The 23,597-nt window shown below is 42.9% G+C and overlaps 1 protein-coding gene across 2 annotated transcripts; it reads left to right on the top strand.

Annotated features, from left to right (window-relative positions):
• The first annotated feature begins 3,738 nt into the window (after positions 1-3,738).
• KLF5 (KLF transcription factor 5) lies at positions 3,739-22,541 on the top strand. 2 transcript variants are annotated; one of them, XM_074816943.1, is made up of 4 exons: positions 3,739-4,052; positions 6,004-6,874; positions 7,980-8,039; positions 20,591-22,541. In XM_074816943.1, exons 1-4 carry the CDS (start codon positions 3,828-3,830, stop codon positions 20,767-20,769), a joined length of 1,335 nt encoding a protein of 444 aa, XP_074673044.1. In that variant the 5' UTR covers positions 3,739-3,827; the 3' UTR covers positions 20,770-22,541. The 2 variants fall into 2 exon arrangements, with proteins under 2 accessions (XP_074673044.1, XP_074673045.1); XM_074816944.1 differs by lacking the exon at positions 3,739-4,052 and adding an exon at positions 4,267-4,311.
• Positions 22,542-23,597: the final 1,056 nt, after the last annotated feature.

The following is a 23,597-nucleotide window of genomic DNA, read 5'->3' as shown; positions in this document are numbered from 1 at the left end:
AAGTAAGAAGAGAAACCATTTCTTCCCTTGGGGAGATGGAGTCTAATGGGTGGCCAAAAGTACAGACAGCTACTGATTTTGCAAGAAGAAAGTTTATTTCCACTTCTCTAGTAAGTTTACATGAAAAAATTAGGTGCATATTTGCTGGCTCGGGACAGGCCTCTGAATGTGCTAAAACCTCTTGGAATTATTATCAGACATCTTCCTATGCCTTCAAGTCTGGCTCAATTCATCTGAGGTCCTCAGGTTTCCCTCACCTCATCATTATGAAACAACTTGTCCACGTCTTTCCATTCCTTCCCTACCCCTCCAAACAACTCACATGCAGGTCCCCATCAACTCTGGTCCTTCTCCTCCCCACCAGTATGGTGGAACTCAAATACCTTCCCTAAGAGGTATGTCTAGTGGAGCTGATGAGTTAGGAAACCAGTGAGCCTGTCTCCATCCTGTCCCCCCTCCCACCTATTCCGAACTCCTTGGCTCCCAACCCCTCTCCCACAAGGCAGTGCTGTGCTCCACCACTGCCAAGCTTCCAACCGCCTGGGACTTGACATTTGTTCTTGTTTTCTCCTGTCTCCCCTAATGGGTATAGCACTACTAAGCGAAGAGGAATGCACAGAACAAGAGAGTTCAAAGTAATTGAGTCTACATTCATTCAGAAAGCCTGGATCCTTGCCCGCTCAGAACCTGCAGCATTTACATAGTTTCACAAAGTTTAACCCTTTTTCATTGCACCTGGTAATGCTCTTTCGAGTGCAGAGCACTGTGCTTCTCTTATCAGTGACCGAAGATGCTGAAAGGTGCCTTTCACAATTCCAGCTCTAGGAGGTCACCACTCAACATTTTATTTCTCCTTTTTTGCTCTGCAGGACAGTAACCAAAGACCTTGAGTTGTCATTTTTATAAGATGCTCAGGGAACTGTGTTGCAGAGGAATGATCACTTACCGTAACTCCTGAAGGCATCTGCCAAAAGTCTTATTTACTTACGCAAACAGAACTGTGCTGGGTTTAAAAGAGCTTACTCGGTTTTCTGCTGCAAATCTGTCTGTTAGGGTGTAAACTCACTTCTAAGTCTGTCTGCAAAATCAGTGAAGAAACAGAAACGTTCCAAAGTGATTACAACTGTAAACTCGTTGTGGTTTGTTTTTTTCTGATGATTAATTCTGAACAAACTCTCATTTCATTTAGGAGGTTATCTTAGTTGGCAGCTTATTACTGACTTTAAATTTGTAAATAAAAATGATTTGTTCAAAGAAGTATAAAATCTAATAACAACAGAAATTCTTAAAATGGGCTATCAATTTTTCTGTCTGGATCTAAACATGCAACATAGACTATGTAAGCTAAATAGTGCAGCACTGTGTAGGTCAGATGAGCAGCGAACCTCAGCAGGAACAGGAGTCGATCTGACTTGCCTGTTTAATTGTTAGTGACAGTAGAAATGCCAAAATAAAAAAATCACCCTTTAAAAATTATATAGTCTTTAGTAATCTTCCATTGACTGTTGCTTGACAAAAGACTGTAGGACCAGGCCCATTATTAGCACAAAAACATGGCGATTGGATTTATTTACCTGTAGTTCAGACGTAATTATATCCTTTTTAAAAAAATCAAACACATTCAGAGTTGCTTCTGAAAATGTTTTAAGTATACACGGAGCTTTTCTCAGCGATACCGTTCTAATTAACCTGCCAAGAGCAGACTCTTTATAAATGTACATATACAAAACAAAGCAAAACAAAAAAACAATTTTGAAATTATCTGTTTATCATTCATTTAATCAGATGGAGGTAAAACATATAATTAAAGTATGCGAGTCTCAGAAACATTTCAGTTACTACAGCCATACAATTTACATAAATGTCTGAAAGTTACTAATATATGCGCCACATCAGATGCTGCCTAGCCCTATATTGTGCGTGATCTAGAAGAATTACAGCCGAATTAATTTCCGGACAGCATAGTGCAGTATTATTAATGTTGCATTTTTAAGGCTGTTACAGAGCAATTTATACTAAACTTGTCATTTCAGAGGGTCAAAAACGTAGTTCAAAGCCGAACCGGGTTGAAACAGGGTACATGAAGGGCATTCAGAAAACGCAGTTTGAAGCATAACCCTAAACTAGGGTGAAAGGTGTTCACACAAAAACAAAACATGATTTTAAAATCTGTTGGTTAAAACACCTATATCTAGACTAGCATGGGGAAAGAAATGCCAGCGATGAATCTTCGGAAAAGGACACTGAAGTTGCACATGGTATAAATGTGAATGCGTGTTAGTGTTGGATGGAAATTAGCCTGCATGACTTTAAACGCTATGCCGACAGGAGTAGCCGGATCTATGTTAGTAATAACAAGCATCAAGCGGCCACATATTGCTAAACAGACAGTTTGTGTAAAGAAATGTTATGCTGAACTCTTTCCTGGTTCTGTAATTAGCTTTCTGCATGCAGGCTCTGAAACATCCTACTTGCTGTGGACTGGAAGGCAAAGGGGAGGACCGCCGGGTTGACCAGAAAAATGCTTTTTTATGTTTAAAAAAAGAGCCTATCTGTAAATGATAGGGGACAAATGCAGGGAGGGGGAGGTTGCCAACATTTCTGTGGATTCACAGACTCTCTCCCTGCGCAGGGCTGGCAGGGCCAGGAGAAAGGTGGAAAGTTTGGGTTTTTTCCAAGGCTCCACTACGTGCTGTACTTTTCCCATATGATGTGAGCCCTTTGGTGTTGCACACCCTTTGGTGTCCCTCCTTTTTCCCCTACTTCAGTGAAACATGCAGGAGCTTAGCTCACCGTCCTGTGTCTACGGGGAAATACGCTTTGCATCGAAACCACACCTCAAAACAAGTAAATAGAAACTTGCCTCATCCGAGGGGGAAAAAAGAGAAGAGACAATTGTCGCTCCCTCTTTCCTCTCCCCTTCTTCCTTCTCCTCTGAGCTATTTCTGTAACAGCATTTTCACAGCGTATAGTGGAGATGTATATTGCAGCGCTGAAATTTATTAGCAGCAGGTTTCGAGTACGAGTTGCCTTCGGGACAAAAAATAGTAAATTTGAATGACTGCCTTTAAAACCCTTTTGAAGATGAAAGGTAGGGGAGACGGTTGTTTTAAAATGCCTACATTAGCAGCGCTTCTTTAAAAGACTATAAATAATGCTAAAGCACGAGAGGGGCCTCGGCAGACCGCCGCACTTGTTGAAAACCCTCTTCCACTTCGCTGCAAGCACCGCGCCCGGGCGGGCGCCCCTGCCTGCGCCCAGCCCCTGCCCGCGCCCAGCCCCTGCCTGCAGCGACCGGACCCTGCGCCGGGCACCTCTCCCCGGGGCGCTGGGCCGGCACGCAACGCCGGGGCAGCCCCGCTGCTGGCCGCGCCTTACCGCCCCGCCGGGCCGGGACACCGGGACCCCGCCACCCCGCGCCGCCGCGCTCGCCGGAGCCGGGGCCGCCGCGGCGGGGCAGGGCAGGGCAGGGCCGGGCCGGTCCGTCGCGCCGCGGGGAGGAGCCGTCCGCCCTCCCCGTAGGCAGGGCGGCCCGCAGGACCGGCCCCCTTCGCCGGGCTGGGTGGGGTGTAGGGGGGGCCGGGGGTGGAGTAGGGTGAAATAGAGGCGGGCGTGTGTCACCGGGTAGATACCCGCGGCCAGGTACAGGCGGAGGCACTGACGACACCGGCGTGGATGCGCTCTCGGGCTGGGGCTCCTGGGGAGCGAGCGCACGAGTAGCCGCCGCCGCCGCCGCCGCCGCCCGCCCGGAGCCGCCCGCGGGCCAGTCCCCCTGCGCCGGGGCGGGCAGCCCGTCCGCGCCGCACCCGCCGCCGCCAGCCCGCCTGATGGCCACCAGGGTGCTGAGCATGAGCGCCCGCCTGGGCCCCGTGCAGCAGCCCGAGGAGCCGGTGTTCGCGCAGCTCAAGCCCGTGCTGGGGGCCAGGGAGGCAGCGATCTTCCCCGGGGAGGACCTGAAGCAGCAGCCACCGCCACCGCCGCCTCAGCAGCAGCACCCGGGGGGCGGCGGCGGGGGCGGTGGCGCGACCCTGCCGGCGGAGGGGATGGTACAGGTAAGGCGGCGGCCACCCCCCTCAGAGCCCGCCGGCCATCGCCCCGCTCCCGCGGCCGGGCGTGGAGCGGCCGCTGAGGAGCGGGCGGGACTGGGTGGGGCCGGGCTGCGGGGCGAGGGCAGCGGACCCCGGGGTGTGGGGCTGGGGCGGCGGCGGAGGGGTGTGGGGGGTGACGGGGAGCGGGCGCCGCCGCCCAGCCCGCCTGTGCGGAGGGGCCGCGGAGCGGGGAGCGCTCCCGCCTTCCCGCCGGCGGAGCGCGGTGAGGCGGCCCGGGGCGCGGCTGAGGCGGCCGGGGCTGAGGCGGGGCGCGGGCTCCGGCGGCGGCTGACGGGGCCGGCCCGGGGCGGGGGGGCGGGGGGGGATCAGGGCTGCCCCCGCGGGTGTGTTGAAAGCTCCAGCTGCTGCCTGTGCACTTGCCCGGCGGCAGAATTAGAGCGGCCGCCTGTCCTCCTCGCCCACGCAGGGAGTCATGTTCGGGCGGGGGGGGGACGGGGGGACGGGGACACGACACACGGGAGAAGGGGGGACTTCCCGGGACTTTCTGCCTGTCCCAGGAGGCTGTTTAGGAGCGGACCCACAGGCCAACAGCCGGAGCAGCTAAAAGCGGGCAGGCGCCGGGCTTCAGCCCGCCGCCGGTGCTGACTCGAGAGGCGGGTCCCAGCGCCCGGCGGGCCGCGGCGGGAGCCCCTGTGAGGCAGCGGCCTCCCCCTGCGCGGGGGCTGCCCGGGGCCGGTGGGACGGGGGGGTCCCGGGGAGCCCCCGCGGCCGGGCAGCGGTCTGCCGGGCGCTACGCTTCGGCGGTGTCTTTCCCCAACGAATAAATAACTCCCGTCTTCAAAGCGAGCTGCCCTCGGCTCGTAAACAAGAGCTGGAAAAAGTAGCCTGGCATGTCGGGGCAGATCCAGATCAAAGGGACGGGAAGGCGGCTCTGTTTGTTTGTGGTGTTTACCGGGGGTCTTTGAAGAAAGGTCCTAAAATCCACTTTCGGGCAGAGTTGCTGTTTGTCAGCTGCTTTCTCTTGCGGGGTGCTAAACGGGTCTGGTATGAGCGCTCTCTTGACAGGGCAGGGGGGAATGTAGCATTTGCCCACTGGAGAGTGCGTGATAAATGTTTTGCCGATGACTGTACCAGTAATGTATCGGGCTCCAGCCACCCACGGATTCCCTCGCACCACTACGCTAAGAGAATGATTTCCCAGTAATTAAAGAGCTCTCCTAGGACCGAGGCATGGACAGGGACATGTTTATCACGCTATTAGCCAATTATACACTGCACAGATTGGGGTGTTTTTTTTAAGTGTAGTCCCGGAGACACTTTACACAAAGGGTAGTCTGATGCAGTCATCCCGACTTCTTTTTATTCAATATTATTTATAACTTTACACTTTGGTGTCGTATTTCTAATCAAATACTTTTAAGGATGAAAAATCCTGGAAGTACAGAGAAAAATGTATATATATAAACATTATTTGAAGTATTAGCATTCAAATAGCCAGATGAGGATGTGGCTTTTAGAGTTAGCATTTCAAAGAGAAGCTAGAGAAGCGGGTGAAACAGATAGGCAGTCACCCTGCTCGAGCAGTGAATTCCAGAGCAGGAGATCTGCAGATTAGGCACAGCTCCTGTCATTTCTGCCGCCTCGCACTGTGTTGTAGGCATAAAAGATGAAAAGTTTGTCGTACGCCGAAACATCAGATCGATCTTGATGCTCGCTCTGCGTGAACAACTTGTGCCATGACTTTATCTCCTTGTCCTTGATGATGTTGATTAGCGCGTCGATTATAAAAGACAGGTTTTCATTAGCGTGGATGTTTATAACTTCCTCTTTAGGTAGCTTGTGGCTGGCTGAACAGTATGGCCTTTTATTTGCTAAGCCTCACGCGACTTGCATGCCATCATCTTGCTTAGCTGGTAACAAATCATGTGGATTATGGTCTGTTTTGTTTTTGTAGACAAGATGTGAAATGGAGAAATACCTGGCACCTCAGCTCCCGCCCGTTCCCGTCATCCCTGAACATAAGAAATACAGAAGAGACAGTGCCTCGGTTGTAGACCAGTTCTTCACTGACAGCGAAGGGTTGCCTTACAGCATCAACATGAACGTCTTCCTCCCCGACATTAGCCACCTGAGAACTGGCCTGTACAAATCTCAGCGATCCTGTGTAACCCACATCAAGACAGAGCCAGTCACCATCTTCAGTCACCAGAGCGAAACTACTGCCCCTGCCCCTGCCCCCACTCAGGCCCTCCCTGAATTTACCAGCATCTTCAGCTCCCACCAGACTCCCGATGTGAACAACATTTTCATCAAGCAGGAGCTTCCTAATCCAGACGTTCATCTTTCTGTCACGTCCCAACAAGGCCAGTTGTATCAGCTCTTGAGCTCCCCGGATTTAGATATGCCCAACACTACTACTCAGGCAGCCGTGATGGACTCCCTTAACAATGTCTCCATGCCGTCAGCCATGGCGGGCCTTAACACGCTCTCCTCGGCTGTTCCACAGACTGCGATGAAACAGTTCCAGGGCATCCCCCCCTGCACCTACACCATGCCAAACCAGTTTCTGCAACAGCAGGCCACTTACTTCCCTCCCTCTCCCCCAAGCTCAGAGCCTGGAAGTCCAGACAGACAAGCAGAGATGCTACAGAATTTAACCCCTCCTCCGTCATACGCCGCAACTATAGCTTCCAAGCTGGCAATTCACAATCCAAATTTACCAGCGACTCTGCCCATAACCCCCCAGAGCATCCAACCAGTCAGATACAACAGGAGAAGTAACCCGGATTTGGAGAAAAGACGTATCCACTACTGTGACTATCCCGGTAAGCGATCTGTGCCTGAAGATCCAGCTCTTGTAATAAAAAAAGTGTGAATAATCACGGATGGTGTATAAGTGGTTTTCTTTAGCTGTAGTCTACACCTAGGGAGAACCGAATAATTTTATGTCAAAGTAGAATTTCTCATCTTTATTTTTGTGTGGCACACTTCCACATTCTTTAAATAATATAAACCCTTTTCTTCATGTCATTTGTAATTCTCTTAACACCTGAGCTCATTTTACCATGCTACAAAACTTGTACTCCATACCAAAAAAAAGGTTAAAGAACTATGGCCTTCTCTGATGTAAGTCAGTGTGGCTGTGCAGCTCTGGCTCTCACTTTTCCAATACCCGTGGTGGAGCAGAGGCTTGGCTTGTCCAACACCATACAGCTCAGTTTGAATCTTCTGGCTCTGAAAGAGTCATTTCAGCTCCCGGTAGCTGAGGCCACGGCTGTGGCTGTTACAAACAGGGGATTCAGCGGCCTGCATAAATCCATTAAAGCTACCTCTGAAAATCGTCCACGATGGATTCCCTTCCAGCCTCTCCTATGCTGAAGGGGAAGAGGGACCTGACTAAAACTGTGTCTCCATGCAGTACGTGGTCCCAGATACAGACGCTCACACCCATCTGAGCACAGAGAGAAATTGCTGCTCGTGGTTGATCTCCCCCTTTACCAACATAACTCTGGGCAGTGTATCACCCGTTTGGTGTGCCTTGTGATGAACGCACGGTGGAAGAGTTATGCTGGGCCCTGGGTAATGATGACACTGAGTCTGGCTTGATCAAATCCTCTAGGAAATTTTTAAAAAATAAAGCCCCTCTCTGAGTTGTTAACTTACGTAGCAGGTGTTAGTCTATACTGCATTACAAGGTAGTAAGTCTACCAGAAACATACACATTTTTCTCTTCTCTATGTAAAGCAACATATCCCTAGGAGCTTTGTATATCAAATTTTACTTATAAATTGTGACGGTGCCAGAAGGTAGTAAACTTAATGTTTCCAGATAGTACTCCAGCACTGAGTGAGGAAGTTTAAATATAATGTGGAGTCTTCCTGTTCTCCTTACTGAAATGCCTCTCTACTTTTTTGCTTTGTTTTGTTTTAGGCTGCACGAAAGTTTATACAAAGTCTTCTCACTTAAAAGCGCACCTGAGAACTCACACGGGTATGTACTCACTCTCTCACTGTCTCTTGTTCATTCATGGCTTACACATTTTCTGAGAAAGCAAGCCTGTTTGATCTGCTGTCTTCTCCCTGTTTTATGTAGAGTGGTGTGGGTTCAGGCTGGCCGTTTAGTTAAGAAAAATTTAAGATTTCGTCAATGAGAAGAAAAATTGCTTTTATTTTTAATGCAGTTTTGTGAAACTTTTTACAATGCAGGACTCAAAACACTTAAGAATAAAACAAATGAAGACTTCTCAATCTAAAATTCCATAAAGCGTTAAAAAAAAAAAAAGACTTTTCTCCCTTGAATAATGAATTAAGCATAGTAAATGTTATAGTTTTCAAGATTTATCTAAATAGATAGAATTTTCTGGTTTGGGCTTTCTCTTTGACCTGTTAGAATTATTTGATCTTAGAATTTTTCAGAAACGTCATGAAAATTCCCAGATATCTCCATTTGCTTCATCCTTACCATTTAGTGTGCTTTTTTTTTTTTTTTTTAAAGACAAGTGGTTGTATATTTTTTCAAAGACGTAATTTCTATTTTTTGTTGGTGAAAGGCATTAAAATGGAGGGAGTGAAAAGCGTCAGTGCGTCACACTTGTTTTCTGTACCTCTTTCAAATTCTGCCTGCAGCTGCAGAGGCAGTCTTGCTCACGGGCCCGCGTGGAGCGGAGCTGGGGACAGCGTTGCTTATGCGTGGGTGCAGGAGCCATGTGTGCGGAGGACAGCGGTTGGGAGGTGGAACCGCCCTAGGTGCTCTTCCTAAGCCTTCACCTGCTGGGGCAGGGGGAAAGGAGGAGAGAGGGAGATGGGGAAAAAAACATGATGGGGGTAGCTCACCAACAGCACTCCTGAAACTATTTCAGACAGTTCCTTGCTGGGATCTTAGTACAGGAGTGGTCATGCTAAATCAGTGAAAAGCACATGACTGATTTCATAAAGAAATCAAATGAGAGGGCTGCGACTCCTGCTTTTAAAACTGAGTATGAACCCGAGCTCTTTTATGCGTGGACGTCGATTCAGAGCAAAACACAGTTCAAGCAACTCGCTTGCTGAAGCAGGCTGTCGGTGCTACGGCTGTGCCGTTCAAGTAGTGGGGTTTCACCTAAGTTTAAAGCAAAAGTCAAAACAAAACTTAGCATGAGCTATGATCTAACAAAATGTTTCACTATCTCTATGGAAACAAGGCCTTCTATTCAGCAGCTATTTTGAATGGATCGTTGGATTATCGTAAAGAAGTTGAGTATCTCCAGGCTAAATGTTACTATGGAAATTTTGTTTTGATATATGAAAGAGTTATCTGTGTTGCAGTCACAGTAAAAAATTAAAAGCAACTGTACAAAGATTATTGCTTTGCATTAGTAGTAAAGAACACTGTTAAAAATATTTTTGATATATATGATCACTCATTAGCAGAAAGTTTAGTAAGAAAGGAATATGTTTGTGAGGCCGTAAACCTGAATAATGTCAGAGAGTATAATCCTGTTGCTCTTTAATAAATAATCTGTAAATATAAGAGTGTGTGATTTCCACTTACACACTTTAGCCAGCAACTAAATACCAGTTTTAAATATCTCGCTTGCTATTATACAACAACTACGAAGAGAGATAAAAGCAAAGCTTTTTGAACGTTGCATAGTCAGCATTTGAAACGTACACTTTACCTTTTTTAAATCAATTTATATCTTTTTTGTACCTTGATTAGTAATGATTAGGGTTTATAAAATTAATACGTGTGTGCATAGAAATGCATACCACATCGCTTATATATGTTGCTTAGGGTCACTAATGTTTATTGTTGCCTTCACTTTTTTACCTATAGATATTTAACCTTAGAAATGTGGATAAATGTGCAAAGGTCAGAGGAGCTGATGTATTCATGGAAACAAGAATGTTGTTTTAGATAAAAATCTAGTCAACTTAAGCAGGTCTGTGATACAAAGGGTCTTCTGGGGAGGTGAATGAAGGGATAAACTGTCTAAAGCATACATTACATGCAAGAATGTGAGTCTGTATCCTGTTACCTGCATTATTTCAGAGTTTGCATTAGTTTAACTCTCTTGAATATTCACTTAATACTCGAAGATTTCTAGCACCGATTCTGATCTCTGCCTTAACATATGATTGAAATGTGTATCACAAGCAAGATCTCTGACTTACCCCTTACCGTAAATCCATTAAATGAATGTTAAAGTAAATGGGCGCAAACTCAGGGAAGCCTATGAAGTTGCACAAGCTCCCCAGGAGTGCAGGGGAATCTCACCATTGATCTCCAAAAAGAAGGGCTTGATGCCGAGGGCTAAATTTGGGTGTGGGCCTCTGTGCATCCCATCCCCCAGAACTGTGAATTCATACAGCACTATTAAGCTTTGATTATATTTTTTTAATTTTTTTTTTTAAAAGAAGGACTTCTGTAAAGCTTTTACCTTCAAAGTCTAAAGCAAGTGTCACGTAATCCATTTTAATAAAGTTGTGTTTGATATTCTTTCAAATCCCTTCAGGGATAGCAGACCTGTTTATCTGGCTAAACCCGTTCTTTAGTAATCATGGACCACTGAAGTTGTTTTCTCCTTATTCTTAGTTTCTTAACAATACCTTTTAAAATTGGCTGCAATTTCTCTCTCATCCCAACCAGTCCCCGCCCTTCTCAGCAATCTGTCATCTTAAAATAAAAGAGCCTGCAGCAAAGTTTGTCTGCCATTAAAAGTCAAGACAGACCTTATGGTTTTCCTTTTGTATTGGAAAATCTCAGCCTTTTCACAGTATTTATTTAGCAGCCTTTCTCTTCTGAAAGGCTTTCACTGGGTTTAGTAGACATTCTTTTAGAGCAAACCTAAGGGAAATGTTACTTTTGATAGATGGAATGTAGGCTGTAGTCTTGTTTCCAATTCTGATATGAACACACTGACTTTATAAATCACATTTAAATAAAACTATAGGAAATGGGCAAGAGGAAAATCCCTTAAATTTTTTTCCTCAGGTGTTCCCAAGGTGTTTACCTTACACCAAGTCAGGTGGTATAAGCTGGTATAGTTATTTTGATTTAATGTAATTACACCGGACTCTTGCTGTTGATTAGGAATCCAGTATGCACGTAAACAGCTAAGCAAGGTTAATGTATTTGTACCAGTCACTGAAGCAGACACATGTTTTCTTTTTCTAGGTAATGCTTCAGCGTTTGTAAATTATGAAGTAAATTTTAGTTGTTGATAAACTGTTAACCCAAAAATTGAACATGAACAAAGATTTGAATGCTGCAAAGGTGTAGGACATTTTGTATCCTTCTCCACGCAGTTCTGGAGCAGATGTCTGGTACGCCTTAAAACACTTCGGTATGACTCGGTATTAGGTGTTCCTGAAACAGGTAAAATGGTATTCAGTATGCTAAAATACCTGTTGGAACATCTCTCAAAAGAGATGGTATTTTTTTACCTTTTGAAGCAAGGATTTTCTTTGACAATAATTTTACCTGTTAGTCATGGAACAAGTTTTGTTTCATAACTGGCATTGTGCAACTACGGTATACAGTGGGGGAGGGGGATATGCATTTATTGCAGGTTCTCCAGCAGTAAAACCACCTTAACACTCTGGCATAACAGCTATATGTCCAACTTGAAAAATGTGGCAAATGTCAGTGAAAAGCAGTTACTCGTGTGTTGTGGATAAACCTCATTCGGTTCCTTTTCTGGCACCTGAGTATATACATATATATCAACTAGCGCTTTAGAAACAGTGGTCCTATAACTTATCCTGTTAGATTTGGACTGTGGAAGTTCCGCCTTTGATGTGCAGGCACCTGGAGTACCCTACCTGTAACGCTGCAGAAGAGCTGCTGGCTCCATGGTGGCTTTTTTTATTATTATTTCGGTGAACAGCTGCACACTTCAGAATTGTGTATGGTTTTAAGAGGAAAATCTGTCGTTGTTTTGAACACATCGAGGCACGCACATTGAGGACATTTTCCAGCTGCACGTTGGTTTTCCGTATACAGAGTCTTTGTACAGGCATGTTCTCTGGTCACATGGTGGGCTTGCCATTAATAGTTTCTAGCATTAACTGCAGAACTATTTCGTCTCTATCTATAGATCTAGTTTGTATTTGGTGATGGGAAGTGGAAGCCGAGATAACTCAAGGGAAATGGCATTTCTCTAAATGAGATGCACTCAAAATACTTCCACTGTCCCTAGTCATTTCAAATGTTTGTGTAGGCATGGGACAGCTGCTGACTTCTGTGGTTCCTCAAGGTGTTACACGTTTTATTTTATTTTAGATTTCTGCCTCAATAAATCCAGAATTAGGCGCTGATGTTACATCATAATTAGAACCAGTTTTGTGCAATAGACCAGCAGTCCTTAGGACTTGGCGCGCTGAGTTTACCATAGCTGTAAACAGGTGCTTGTTAAAGGTGGTACCGTATAGAATTGCTCAGGAATTCAGGATACCTGTTGTTCAGAAGGGAAGACAAGTGGTAGTTGGACTCCTGCTGCAAAAAAAAGCACCTTGAGAAAACGTGTATTGACTCAAATTGTCCTGAGACTTAGGTGAGGGATTTCACTCACGGTGTACAAGTGGGGGCTGGAGGCCCCAAAAGACTCTGCCTTGCTCATGGTTGCAGCCTTCTGTGTACATAGTAAACCTCATCCTGGAAAAATCTTTGCATCATGAAAATAGCTATCAAGTAATATTTCTGTGCAGATTCTGCTTCTTTAACCTGTTAGATGACTCAGTTGCACAGATTATATACTTCAAGAAGGTGTCAGTAAATGCCGTCATCGATAGATGCAATAAGAAAAAAGGAAGGAGAGTTAAATAAAACTGTTGGCAAAGTGCATTAAAGTGCAGTGTTTCTAGACACTGCTGGAGAATATGTTGGTATCTTTTATTTATGAATTCTGCTAAATCCATTAGTTGCCTGTGTGAGAAATGGAAGTACATTATTTTCCTGAGCAAACCACAGTTTAAGGCAAAATAATGCATTTTTTTTCAAACACTTTGTGAATGATCGCAGACCTTGGGATTAATTGATCCGGTTCTTTATCTGTAGTCATAACCTAAATGAGACATGTTTGAATGTATTGCTCAAAAGAGGGTGAAATCTTAGCAACATAAACCTGAATTTTAATTAAAGATTACTGGTCATTCACATCAGTGTCCAGCATGCAATTTTTATGAAGCAGGAATTAAATTCCAAGGTGTCAGGTGAGGGGTACTCCTGTTAGATTTTAGATACTGAAAAGAAAAGCCTAATATTTTCTTTTTGATTAAAAGCCTTGAAAGTCCCTCTAAGCATGAAAGCTTAAAAAAATTGTTGTTTCTCTCAATTGCTCCCTGAGAGGATTAAACTTCAGTTCCAGGATATTTGATTCCTGATAAGGAAACTGTTGACCTAGGAGACTAGCTTTAAATATAGTTCATTTTGAGACCGCCCTACATAGGCTAATATAGTCCCAAGATTCACAGCAATTGCTGGTGATTAAAACTTTCCATTATTTGATTAGACATTCCTTATTGTAATTAATTTCTGAGCTTGACTGGGACGATGGACTCCTGGTTCCAGGGTAGTGTGTTGTTTGTTGTTTGTTAGATGACCTGCACCTCCCATTGGTGAAAGATTAGAAACATTTAAGTAATGTCCTAGTTTAGTCTGAGTATCTTGGTAGCAGCATTCCTGTCCTGTCAGGCTGCATTATTTATATTCAGTGATCTCTAACAACTCTGATTAAGGACATATTAAAACCTTTGATTTTGGCAAGCGTACAGTGCTTCGCTTTGAGTTAAAATAGCTTTAATGTACTGCTTTCAAAATTTTTTTTTTCTGTGTGTGCATACAGTAGATGGAAATCTGGAAGTCTACAGTACATGTTTAATAAATTCCATTTTAAGAGCACCTCTTATCTGACTGTACAAGAGCCAGTGTTATTGGTGTGAGAGCTAAAGAGCTGTTCCTGCACCACAGGCATAGATGAGGAAATGTGTTCTTCGGCACAGGGCGTGTAGACACAGCCATGCACCCCAGATGGCATGGATTTCTTATAAACCTACTTTAAAATAAATTCCTTTCCTCTTTGTTTGCATATCTCCTTGAAGAGAGACCACCTCTGTTAAGACAGAACATTATACCAGAAAGAAAATAAACCACTGCACAGGCCAGTCAAGATTCCCCAGTAATCCTTGAACTGTGTAAGACAACACTTAGCAAAATAAGAGTGCTTCAAGCACTGGTGGGAGCTCTGAGAAGATAATGCCTTCTGCGCTTCTGTAGTCAGAAGGCGAATGATGCACAACTCTTTTGACCATCCTTGTTGCTTATCAGTCAGTTATCTTTTTCTCCTGCTCATGCTTTTGTTAGAGAGATCAAATACTGCTTGATTATCAGCGTTCGGACTTACAAGGCGCAACGGCTCTGTATTACGGGACTCCTTAAAATGCTGTTTCATTGTGAAGTAATACTTAATGGTCACCCTCTAGCCATTACTATACTAGGCAGAGGCTTTATCACATTTTAAAATGCGCAGCATATGTTACACATTCATATCACTGGTGGGCTGGTTGTTTCAAGAACTAAATTTATTTTGTCACTCATAAAATAAGCTGGACATACCGTGCGGGCTCTCAGCCCTCTGATTCATCTCCGTCTTGGACAACTGAGAATTTCAGTGCACTAAAGAGCTTTTAAACACCCGAGGGATTTTTTTCATTTTGAAATTTCAGCTTTCTGCTCTTTCTCTTTAAAAATAAAATAAAATAACAAAACTGTCTTTAAAAAGGGCAAAACCCCAACCAACAAGCTGCTTTTAATGGCGACTACAGTGCTTAGTCAATGACAGAAGGAAGGTCTAATTTTAGGTAAACATTGGCAGCTAAAAACTTATTTTGAATGAGTGCAGACATACACCCAAGCAATTACTTTCAGTTCCAGTCAGCCTGGAAGAGACCAGAGTTTAAAACTGTGATGCTATGAACTAGAGGAAAGCTATTCCAGGCAAACTGAAACAGGAAAAACATTTCATTTGTTATTTTTTCAAAAATTTGAGGCTATAGCATGTCAGGGAACTAAGACAACTGATGTTAAGATGTGAAGAATTTGAAAACAAATGCACCGAAAAACTTTGAGACAACATATATCTTTATAATAATCTGCTTTAAAACTGGACATAATATAGGTTATGTACATAAGTGGTGCAGTTATGGTGCAGAAATTTCTGCTTTGCCTACCACCTTTTTATCACACCTTGTTGACTATTTTTTAAGGCCAAACACTTGCTACTAGAAATAATTCCATAATAAATACAAGTAATATTAATATGATTGAAAGAATGGCAAGGGGGGTCTTTATACTTTTATACTCTTACGAGCTGTAATTGGGTGTTGTCTTTTTGGAGTGTTTGAAAAGTGTGCTGCTTTTTCTTCCTCAAGGAAGCTTCAAACTCACTGCTTTGACAGAAATTTCTGATAGGAAATAAGAGAAGTTGCAGGCGTTGGCTGGTGTAATACCTGTATTTGGATTTCTGCATACCAATAGAGTTACCTAACTTTAGGTTTGAAAATCCGGCCCTTGCTGTGTTTGCAGCTTTAAAGAAAGCCATCCTAGGGGTGAATTGCAGAAATAAAGTCACACTACTCTTTGGTGAAATAAGAAAGCTTATTTTCTTGTTAATGGAGAAATTCATCACTAATGGAAGTTTTCAGTGACTCTTTTTTTCCAAGCAGATTTTTAAACAGAAACCTTTTCTTGAACAGAGGCTGTGTGTTGAAGGTAGAGGGTGTCTTCGAAATGACCGTCACCGCCCCCACTAGTGGCACTGTACCTTACCCAAATGAGCATGGCCGTGACGGTCACTGCCAGTGGCTAGAATTAGTGTTAGGAAAGCAATCGGTGCATTTTGGAACTACTAAAGCACGGAAAATAAATTAAAGGGAGAAGAGCCAACATTGCCTCACTGGTCCAGACCATTCTCTTCTGTTATCGACAAGGATCCTGAACCTTGGGGTCTACCTTGGGATAGTTTTATCTGTTGAAGTGGCTGGTTAGGTTAGCATGTTATATGTGGATAACCAGACATCTTTTTGACATCCTTGCAATCTCACAGCCTTATAATAATTTTTTTTTTTAAACAGACAGACACATTGCAAGCAAAATAGTCTCCTTTCAGGTTGAACTGCCTTATCTCTTGCTAGGTGCTTTCTGTAAAAGAGCTTCCAAAGTAAACATTAGGGCTTAAAATTTCTGTGCTCAAGTACAAGTCTGTTTCTCATGCTCCATAAATGTATTTTTTTTAAACCGGAGAATGGATACATATTAACAGCTCAAGAACTTAAAAATATATTTTGTGATGTATAAGCCTAGCAAAATATTTTAAATCAGTGATACTGGAAGAAGGTTATGCAGAAATCCAATTAAACTTATGAAATCCCTATCCTGTTGAAGTATAATTTAAAGGAAAGCAGTTCTGTTTCCCAGAAGTGCTGTGTATAATATTTCTGGCTTGGGAAGAAAGGGTTGGAGTGTGCTATTTGGCTGGAAATCGGTACCAGCTTCCTCCATGGTGTTTTAGTTGAACAGTGTTGACATTCTAACAAATCCCATGGAAGCTCCCCTGAAGTGGAGGAGTTAGCTGTTTTCTTGCTTTTACAGTGAAATATCTGTTTGATACTGCGATCGTGTTCCAGTAACCGAGCCGTACTGCCTTCGTATTTGATGACCAGTGGCATTCTTGGTTTAACACCCTATAGAAGCCCTAAATTGCTGGAGGAAAACCAAATATTTCTGAATCTTTACTGCTACTGTATTTCACACAATCATTAAAGTAAACAAATCTTACATTACTATGTAGCCAATGAAAACAGTGGATAAAGGGTTCAGTGTCCCTTGTTGTGTATACCTGCTTTTTTTTAAAATAAATCTTCAACCCCAGATTTCTCGGTGCTTTAAAGACAGCATAGCAAAGAAGTAGGATCACTTCAGAAAATAAGTAACGTGAGGCTCTTTCTCCCTTGCTGCAAGAACTTAAACCAAATTCTTATTTCTGCTAAATGACAAAAAGCATGTGTATAGGTTGAGAGAGAGAAAATACTACCAGATAGTTGTTCTGCTTTCTTTAAAGGAGTGAAAATAATCTCCACCTTCTTTTTCTTGCCCCCCTTCCTCCTTGCCCAAAAGGAAAACATTTGAAATTGATTCAGTTCTTAAATAGAACTTTCCAACGGAAACTAGGATTACAAACATAGATATTCAGTATTTTACCCCTAGGATTTATTCAAAATAATCCAGGCCTCTACATTGGCGCTAAAAATACATTTTCCAGTTCTCACTGTTGGCCAAAGCAGGGGTTAAAAGCAGCGTTCTGGCTTTAATTTCCAGTACATAAAAGTAACACTGTTAAAACAATCTGCATAAGGCACCAGCTCCTTCCCCTCCGCGCATCCCGAGCCCTGCTTGGTTTAGCTCAGGTCTGCAGACGTCGGCTGGCAAGGAGGAGCGGTGCTGTTCTGAAGGGCACTGTCTCGCTTTTCCCCTGAGCAATGTTGTTGCCCGGGAGGATTCGTGGCTGTGTCAGGTGGTGAAGTGACCATGACAGTGGGGTATGTTTCTAGATTGTGTCTCTGGAAAATTGGATCCCCTGGAGTTTGATGGGGGTCTGGCCATTGGATTTAGCGTTGACTTGGAAGCTGTGGCACCCAGCAGGGTGCAAGGTTCACTGCTGCCCCAGCTGCAGGCAGTTCGTATGCCAGGGGCCTTCATATCACCTGCTGATGCTGCTCGCAGGATAGAAAAAGTTTTAACAGAGGACAGCAGTTTTGTTTGGACTCAGATAGGGTCAGGTACCACCTATGCAGGGACAACTTGAGACTGCTTTTTCAGTTCAGAGTAGTCTGACACTCGGTGAAGTTGCACATACTTCAAACCTCCTTGATGCCAGGCTTAGAAATGGTGATTTTAATCTCCTGGTCCCCATTTTGGTCCGGTCTAGATATTACTAGACTTTTGTACAAGTAGTGCTATTTTCCTGCCCTCCACCATTTCTCTCATTCCTTGTATAAGCCTGCAAAGTCGATAAGCAAGCGTTTGGAGTATATAGAGGGCTGACTATGCATATGGGCTTTCTGGGCAGTTGGGGTAGGGAGATCACCATACTGGGAGTTTAGCACTGAGTATAATGGCAGTTTTAAGTGCAGGCTTTTAAAGAAGAGTTTGAAGCCAATATAGGAGAAAATGAGAAAGAAATGAGAAAAAGAAAGAAACACACTGACTTTAAGTTAAGGTGGTTCAAATGCAGGAGTAACGCATTTGTGCAACCTCTGTGCGTGCACGTGTGTTTTAACACATAGTGTTCATGGAAGATCTCCCTGGTGCTACGCCTATGGATCAGCAACGCAGTCTTTTACAGCCTACATTAATAACCCAGTTTAAATACATTAAGGATGATGTATGTAGTGCAAAAGGTCCCTCGCTGAATAGAGACCTTCCCTGTCATTCTGCCATGAAGACCAAATGTGTTATCTCAACTGGCTTCTCTGATGTTAGAAGAGCTTTACACACTGAGTTTAAATGAAATCTATATTTTAACCTACAGTATATGTTGCATGGACCAAAAAAACGTCCAAAAAACGTCCAAAAAAAATGATAGATCATTTCAGTCTTCAGTCAGCATCAGACAGAGTAAATTCAGCTATGGCAGAAATTTGTAATGATTCGTGTTCTGATTTGCCATACACCAAATAATTTTGAACTCTGTGAGAGTTGATGCCAGGCTCTAAGTTTGTTTTTCTGAAGGGATGATACCTTTCCGGTATGATTTCAATAAATCCCAGTCACTGTTTATGCAAAGAGGTGGTTGTTTGGGTGGTTAGTTTTTCTTGTAGAGGTCTGGTTCTGATTGTGACCCTGCTGCCAACATGAAGTCACGTCCGCATTGTGAGCAAAGGGCTGGTTCTACTCTTAGTAATAGACGGAAGGTAACTAGTCAGTTGATCAGAAGAAGCATTAGAAAATCCCAGACAAAACCAGTTTCATAATTTCATCTGAATGATAAATTAGTGTCTCTGAAGTAATGTTTTGGAGTTTCTCTAATGGTGTTCTCTGCATAACTGGTGCAGAACAAAGAGTCTGATTGCAGGATACTGGCTTCTGTCTTTCTTCCGCATGCTTGTGTTGTGGTAAAGCAGGGAAAAGTAGGAGTCACTCCACAGTGCTGTAGGATTGAGATTGAGAGGGTGAAGATCTGAGACCAATGGAGAGGGCGAAGGTCTGTAAGGTGTGTTGGAAAGGACTTTTTGGAAAGCTCAGCCTTGGTGTGATTCTGCTCCAGATGAAGCTACTGCCGAGTGCTTTGATAGGCTCAGTTTTCTTCCTGTTCTTGCCAAATGGGTCAAATTAATATAAAGGATATAGATAGCAATCCACTCTCCCAGCTGAAAGGTGTTTTTGTCAACCAGCGTCAAGCAATAGCCTATAAATAGGTAATCTTAGCCTCTTTATTTATATGAAGCTTGCTTGTGTGGTGACATCATGTCCATACCAGCTCCCGAGCAGGTGTATGTACATGCGTAAAGTTCTGGTTTCACACAGAAGTCACCTTGACTTTGTGGCTTCATATTTCTCCCCATTTCAACAAACACCTATAAATTATAGGCCTGCTTAAAATACCCCATTTATAGCTCTAAAATGGATGAAATGCAAATATTTTAGGTGCTTGGGCTGGTGTATTCAAGACTAGCTGGATACTTCGAAGCTGTATTCAAGCACTGCAACACAGCAATATTTCAGAGGTGCCACGCTTCCCCTACATCAGTATAGGCTGATGGAGACAACAAGCACTTGCCACCTCTAAAATATGGCTATTTAAGCACCTGACTGTAGACACTTAATTCTGAAAATGGGTGCTTTGTTCTTTTAGGTGCTTTCTCCTATATATAGCTAGCCCAAACCAGGATACCGCAAGTTTTTATTGCCCCTGACATTTTAGAAAATACTATCTGTGTTGTGTTTGTAACACACTGTGCCCCTTTCTTCACACATCAGAAGCTCTTGAACAGATCTGCACACTACAAAGAATCTTTATAGAAATCTTCCTTCCCATTTCATCTCTCTTAAAAAAAGCTCTGTATATAACTTAATTCACCCATTTTTGAAAGGTGCAAGTGTAGATTAAAAACTAGGCTGGATTGTCATGTGAGACTGCTTTTTTTTTTCCTACTCCCTCTCGTCCTGAGAGGAATGTAAGGGAGCGTATTTCAGTCTCATGCAGTTTTTTTACCTCTGTGCATTTCTGTACCATAGCTGTCTCCAATTTGTATGTTTGAAAGTTTCTTATGTTTTACTGAGGTATTAAATCACATATTCAAGAGCAAAATTTTGCTGGAAAAACAAAGGGGCTGTCAGTTTGGGGCCTATTGAGTAGACCTGTGAATAATTAGGAAACGTCAGCTCCTGTTCTGTCATTGATTTCTTCTTTAACTTGAAGAGCAATGCCATTCAATGTGATCATGCATCAGTTTTCTCCCAAAGAGAGACAGCTGACAGTCTCATTTCTCTGTGCTCTGTTTCAGGTGAGAAACCGTACAAGTGCACGTGGGAAGGCTGCGACTGGAGATTCGCTCGCTCGGATGAATTAACGCGCCACTACAGGAAGCACACAGGGGCAAAGCCCTTCCAGTGCGCTGTCTGCAATCGCAGCTTCTCTCGCTCCGATCACCTGGCTCTCCACATGAAGAGGCATCAGAACTAAAGGCTGGACTTGTTGTTGAGGCTGTTTTGTATCTATGCAATTTCCTATTGACTCTCGACATACAACTGAAATGAGTTTAATTTTGGAGTATGGGTTATCCGTTTAAAAGAAATCTCAAAAGAAACTGGAAATGTATATTTTGTATATTTATGCAGAAAAAGGGAAGACACTGTATCACAATACCAGAGTGTTCGGTCGTTTGTTTGCTCTCATGATGTATATGGCTTTAGTCAGCAGGTTTCATCTCTTTACAAGTATTATGTCTTGACACATTGCAGCTTTATACATTTTTTTTTCTCTTGCGGTGTTTTGACCAAAGCACTGTCATTGTGACAATGTTTAGTAAATGAATTAATGAGAGGCTGCAGATGAATGAACGCAGTGGAAAAGCCATGAATTGTAATCTGTCAGGTTTTTACTGGACATATTTAGTACTTGTGGGGTTTTTTTAAATGTTAAGTCGTTCTGTGGAGATAAAGTACATAGAAAAATTCATAAACAGCCATAGAACAAAATATTTTGTTCTGTATGTTGCATGTTTGCTATGACAAAGATTTTGTAAATATGCAAATCAGCTTTTTAGGTTTAATACAAAAGTTTTCTAAAAATCATCTGAAAAAAGCAGTTGTTTTACATTTGATAACACGGCACATTTACAAAAAAGTTATTTAAATACCTCTCAAAACAGTACCAACTTACCTTCATTTTTCTTAAGAGAAATGAGCTAAGCATTCATATGTTTTGTACCTGTTAACTCAAACGGTGTGCACTGAATATTCAAAGCAGGATTTTGTTTTCAAATTGCTTAAAAGGGCAAAACATGTAGAATGAACTGTAAAGTCAATGTTGGAAGCTTAAATAACAGGGATGGTTACAGTGAACACAGAATGTTAAACCTCTTACTATAAGCTAAACTTAGTATCACTTTAAAAAGAAGGATTTAGGATGCAATTTTCATATACAGACATGTTAAACTGGTTCAGCACCAGTATGATCTAGTTTCATGTGGATATTGCATGTAATTTACTAGAAGGTAAAGGATACAGTAATTTTGTTTAAAATTACAGTGCAGTTTAGTTAATCCACGGTTCAGATTGACACACGCAGGGGAAAATTTACTGCTGACAAAAGTAGCTGAAACTCCACTGAAGTCAATGAAGTGGTGCCCTTTTATGCTAACAGTGACTTTGATCCACCATGTTCAGCCTTGAAATAGTAGATGAAGGGCCAAAGATGAGGTTAGACCATGTAGGATTTGGCCAGATGACAGGAGAAAACCAAACAAACCTAATAAGTGTCTGGACTTCACAAGCCGTAATATTAAGCTGTCAACCAAAGGCTAGAATAGACAATCAAAATACCAAAAAAGGGTCTTGCAGGAAAACCTAGCTTTGTTAAAACTGTGTTTGTCTTTATTTATTTGTGGTATATGATAGACTCTTTTTTTTTAAGACACTTTTACATATACTTGATAAATTATAGTTTTGTTTGTTATAGTTAGAAATGTTGCTCTTAATGTAAATAGTTGAAAAACGATGTAAATAATTTTGTAAGGCTTCAAATGTTTATACGTCGAAACACATGCATAAATTGGTTGCTGTTTTGCTTCTTTTGCCTCCCCCCTACCTTATTTTTGTATTGTGGTATTTCCTATGCAAATGATGGGGCAAACAGCTGTATAGTTGTAGAATGTTTTGAGAGAGAATGAAATGGTTTATATATAAAGACTTTTTTTTTTTTTTTTTGCAAAATAAAACAAAGTGCCTAATGTGTGTGTGTGCGTGCGTGTGCTCTCTGTAGCTCCTGACAGTGAAAGTTCTGTGGTTTTGCACTGGGAGCTGGAAATCGTAGCAATATCAAGCTCAGTATGTCTGTTCCTCATAGCAAGGATTGTCTCTTTGGAAAGTACCTGGCACTTCTGCATCCTGCTCTGATGAAGATAATAAATGTGAAGGGATAAGGGATGGTGCTTTTCGGCCATCACAACTTTAGAGGAAGTGTACAGTAGCCTGAAAATAGTTGCAGTTGTCCATCCACAGTAGCGTGATTGTAAATTAAAGGTACCCACTGGGTGCATAGAAGTATCGAAATTCTCTCCCACTTTCAAAATGGGTAAAACCTATTCACACTCATCTACAGCATTGCCTAAAAGAATTTTTTCCCCAAAAAGGTCCTTTCATGCCTTAGAAAGACAGGAAGATCCTGTAACAGTGCTGTGAGGTGCCCACCACAGCAGTGTCTCCTTTCCAGTATTTTTCCCTTGGGAGATGGAAGTAAGGTTCAATTTTCGAGTGGAGGTGTGTGTTCAGATCGGGGGGTTACATCTGTCTTCTCATCCTCTGAGCTTAAAGAAGAGATGCACACTGAGCTTTTTCAAAGAAATTTATCTTAAAACCAATAAAAGAGTCAGTTTAAGTATCATTTACTACCAAATTATAGTAACCCAATTAAATCAACTATCAATTTATTCAAAATTCAGTTGTCTTGAAAGCTCTGGCTCCTAAATCCTTTCTCGAATTTCTCTGTTCTTTCCTTACAACCTAACTTTGATTTTTCTTTAATTGATTTTTCTTCCTTAATTAGCCTCTCCCACATGTCAGCTAATCCCTCCTTTTAAAAAATACCTAGGATACCATTAACAAAGTCAGTGAAGACCTGGTTAATTACCAAGAAAATCTGCCTGCATCTCACCTAACCCTGCACAACCGCAAACAGAAGAGCGATGTTTTGGAGAACAAGGAGAGAGAACTCCCAGTAGCACTGCTGCGGCATTGCCCTGTTCTGATCCAGCCATTAGAAAAATGCCTGAGTTTCTTTGAAGCATTTCT

This window comes from Strix aluco, chromosome 2 (genome assembly GCF_031877795.1).
Source record: "Strix aluco isolate bStrAlu1 chromosome 2, bStrAlu1.hap1, whole genome shotgun sequence".
Taxonomy (NCBI): domain Eukaryota; kingdom Metazoa; phylum Chordata; class Aves; order Strigiformes; family Strigidae; genus Strix; species Strix aluco.
The sequence above is the reverse complement of the archived record's forward strand: the minus strand, read 5'-3'. Positions and strand labels throughout refer to the sequence as shown.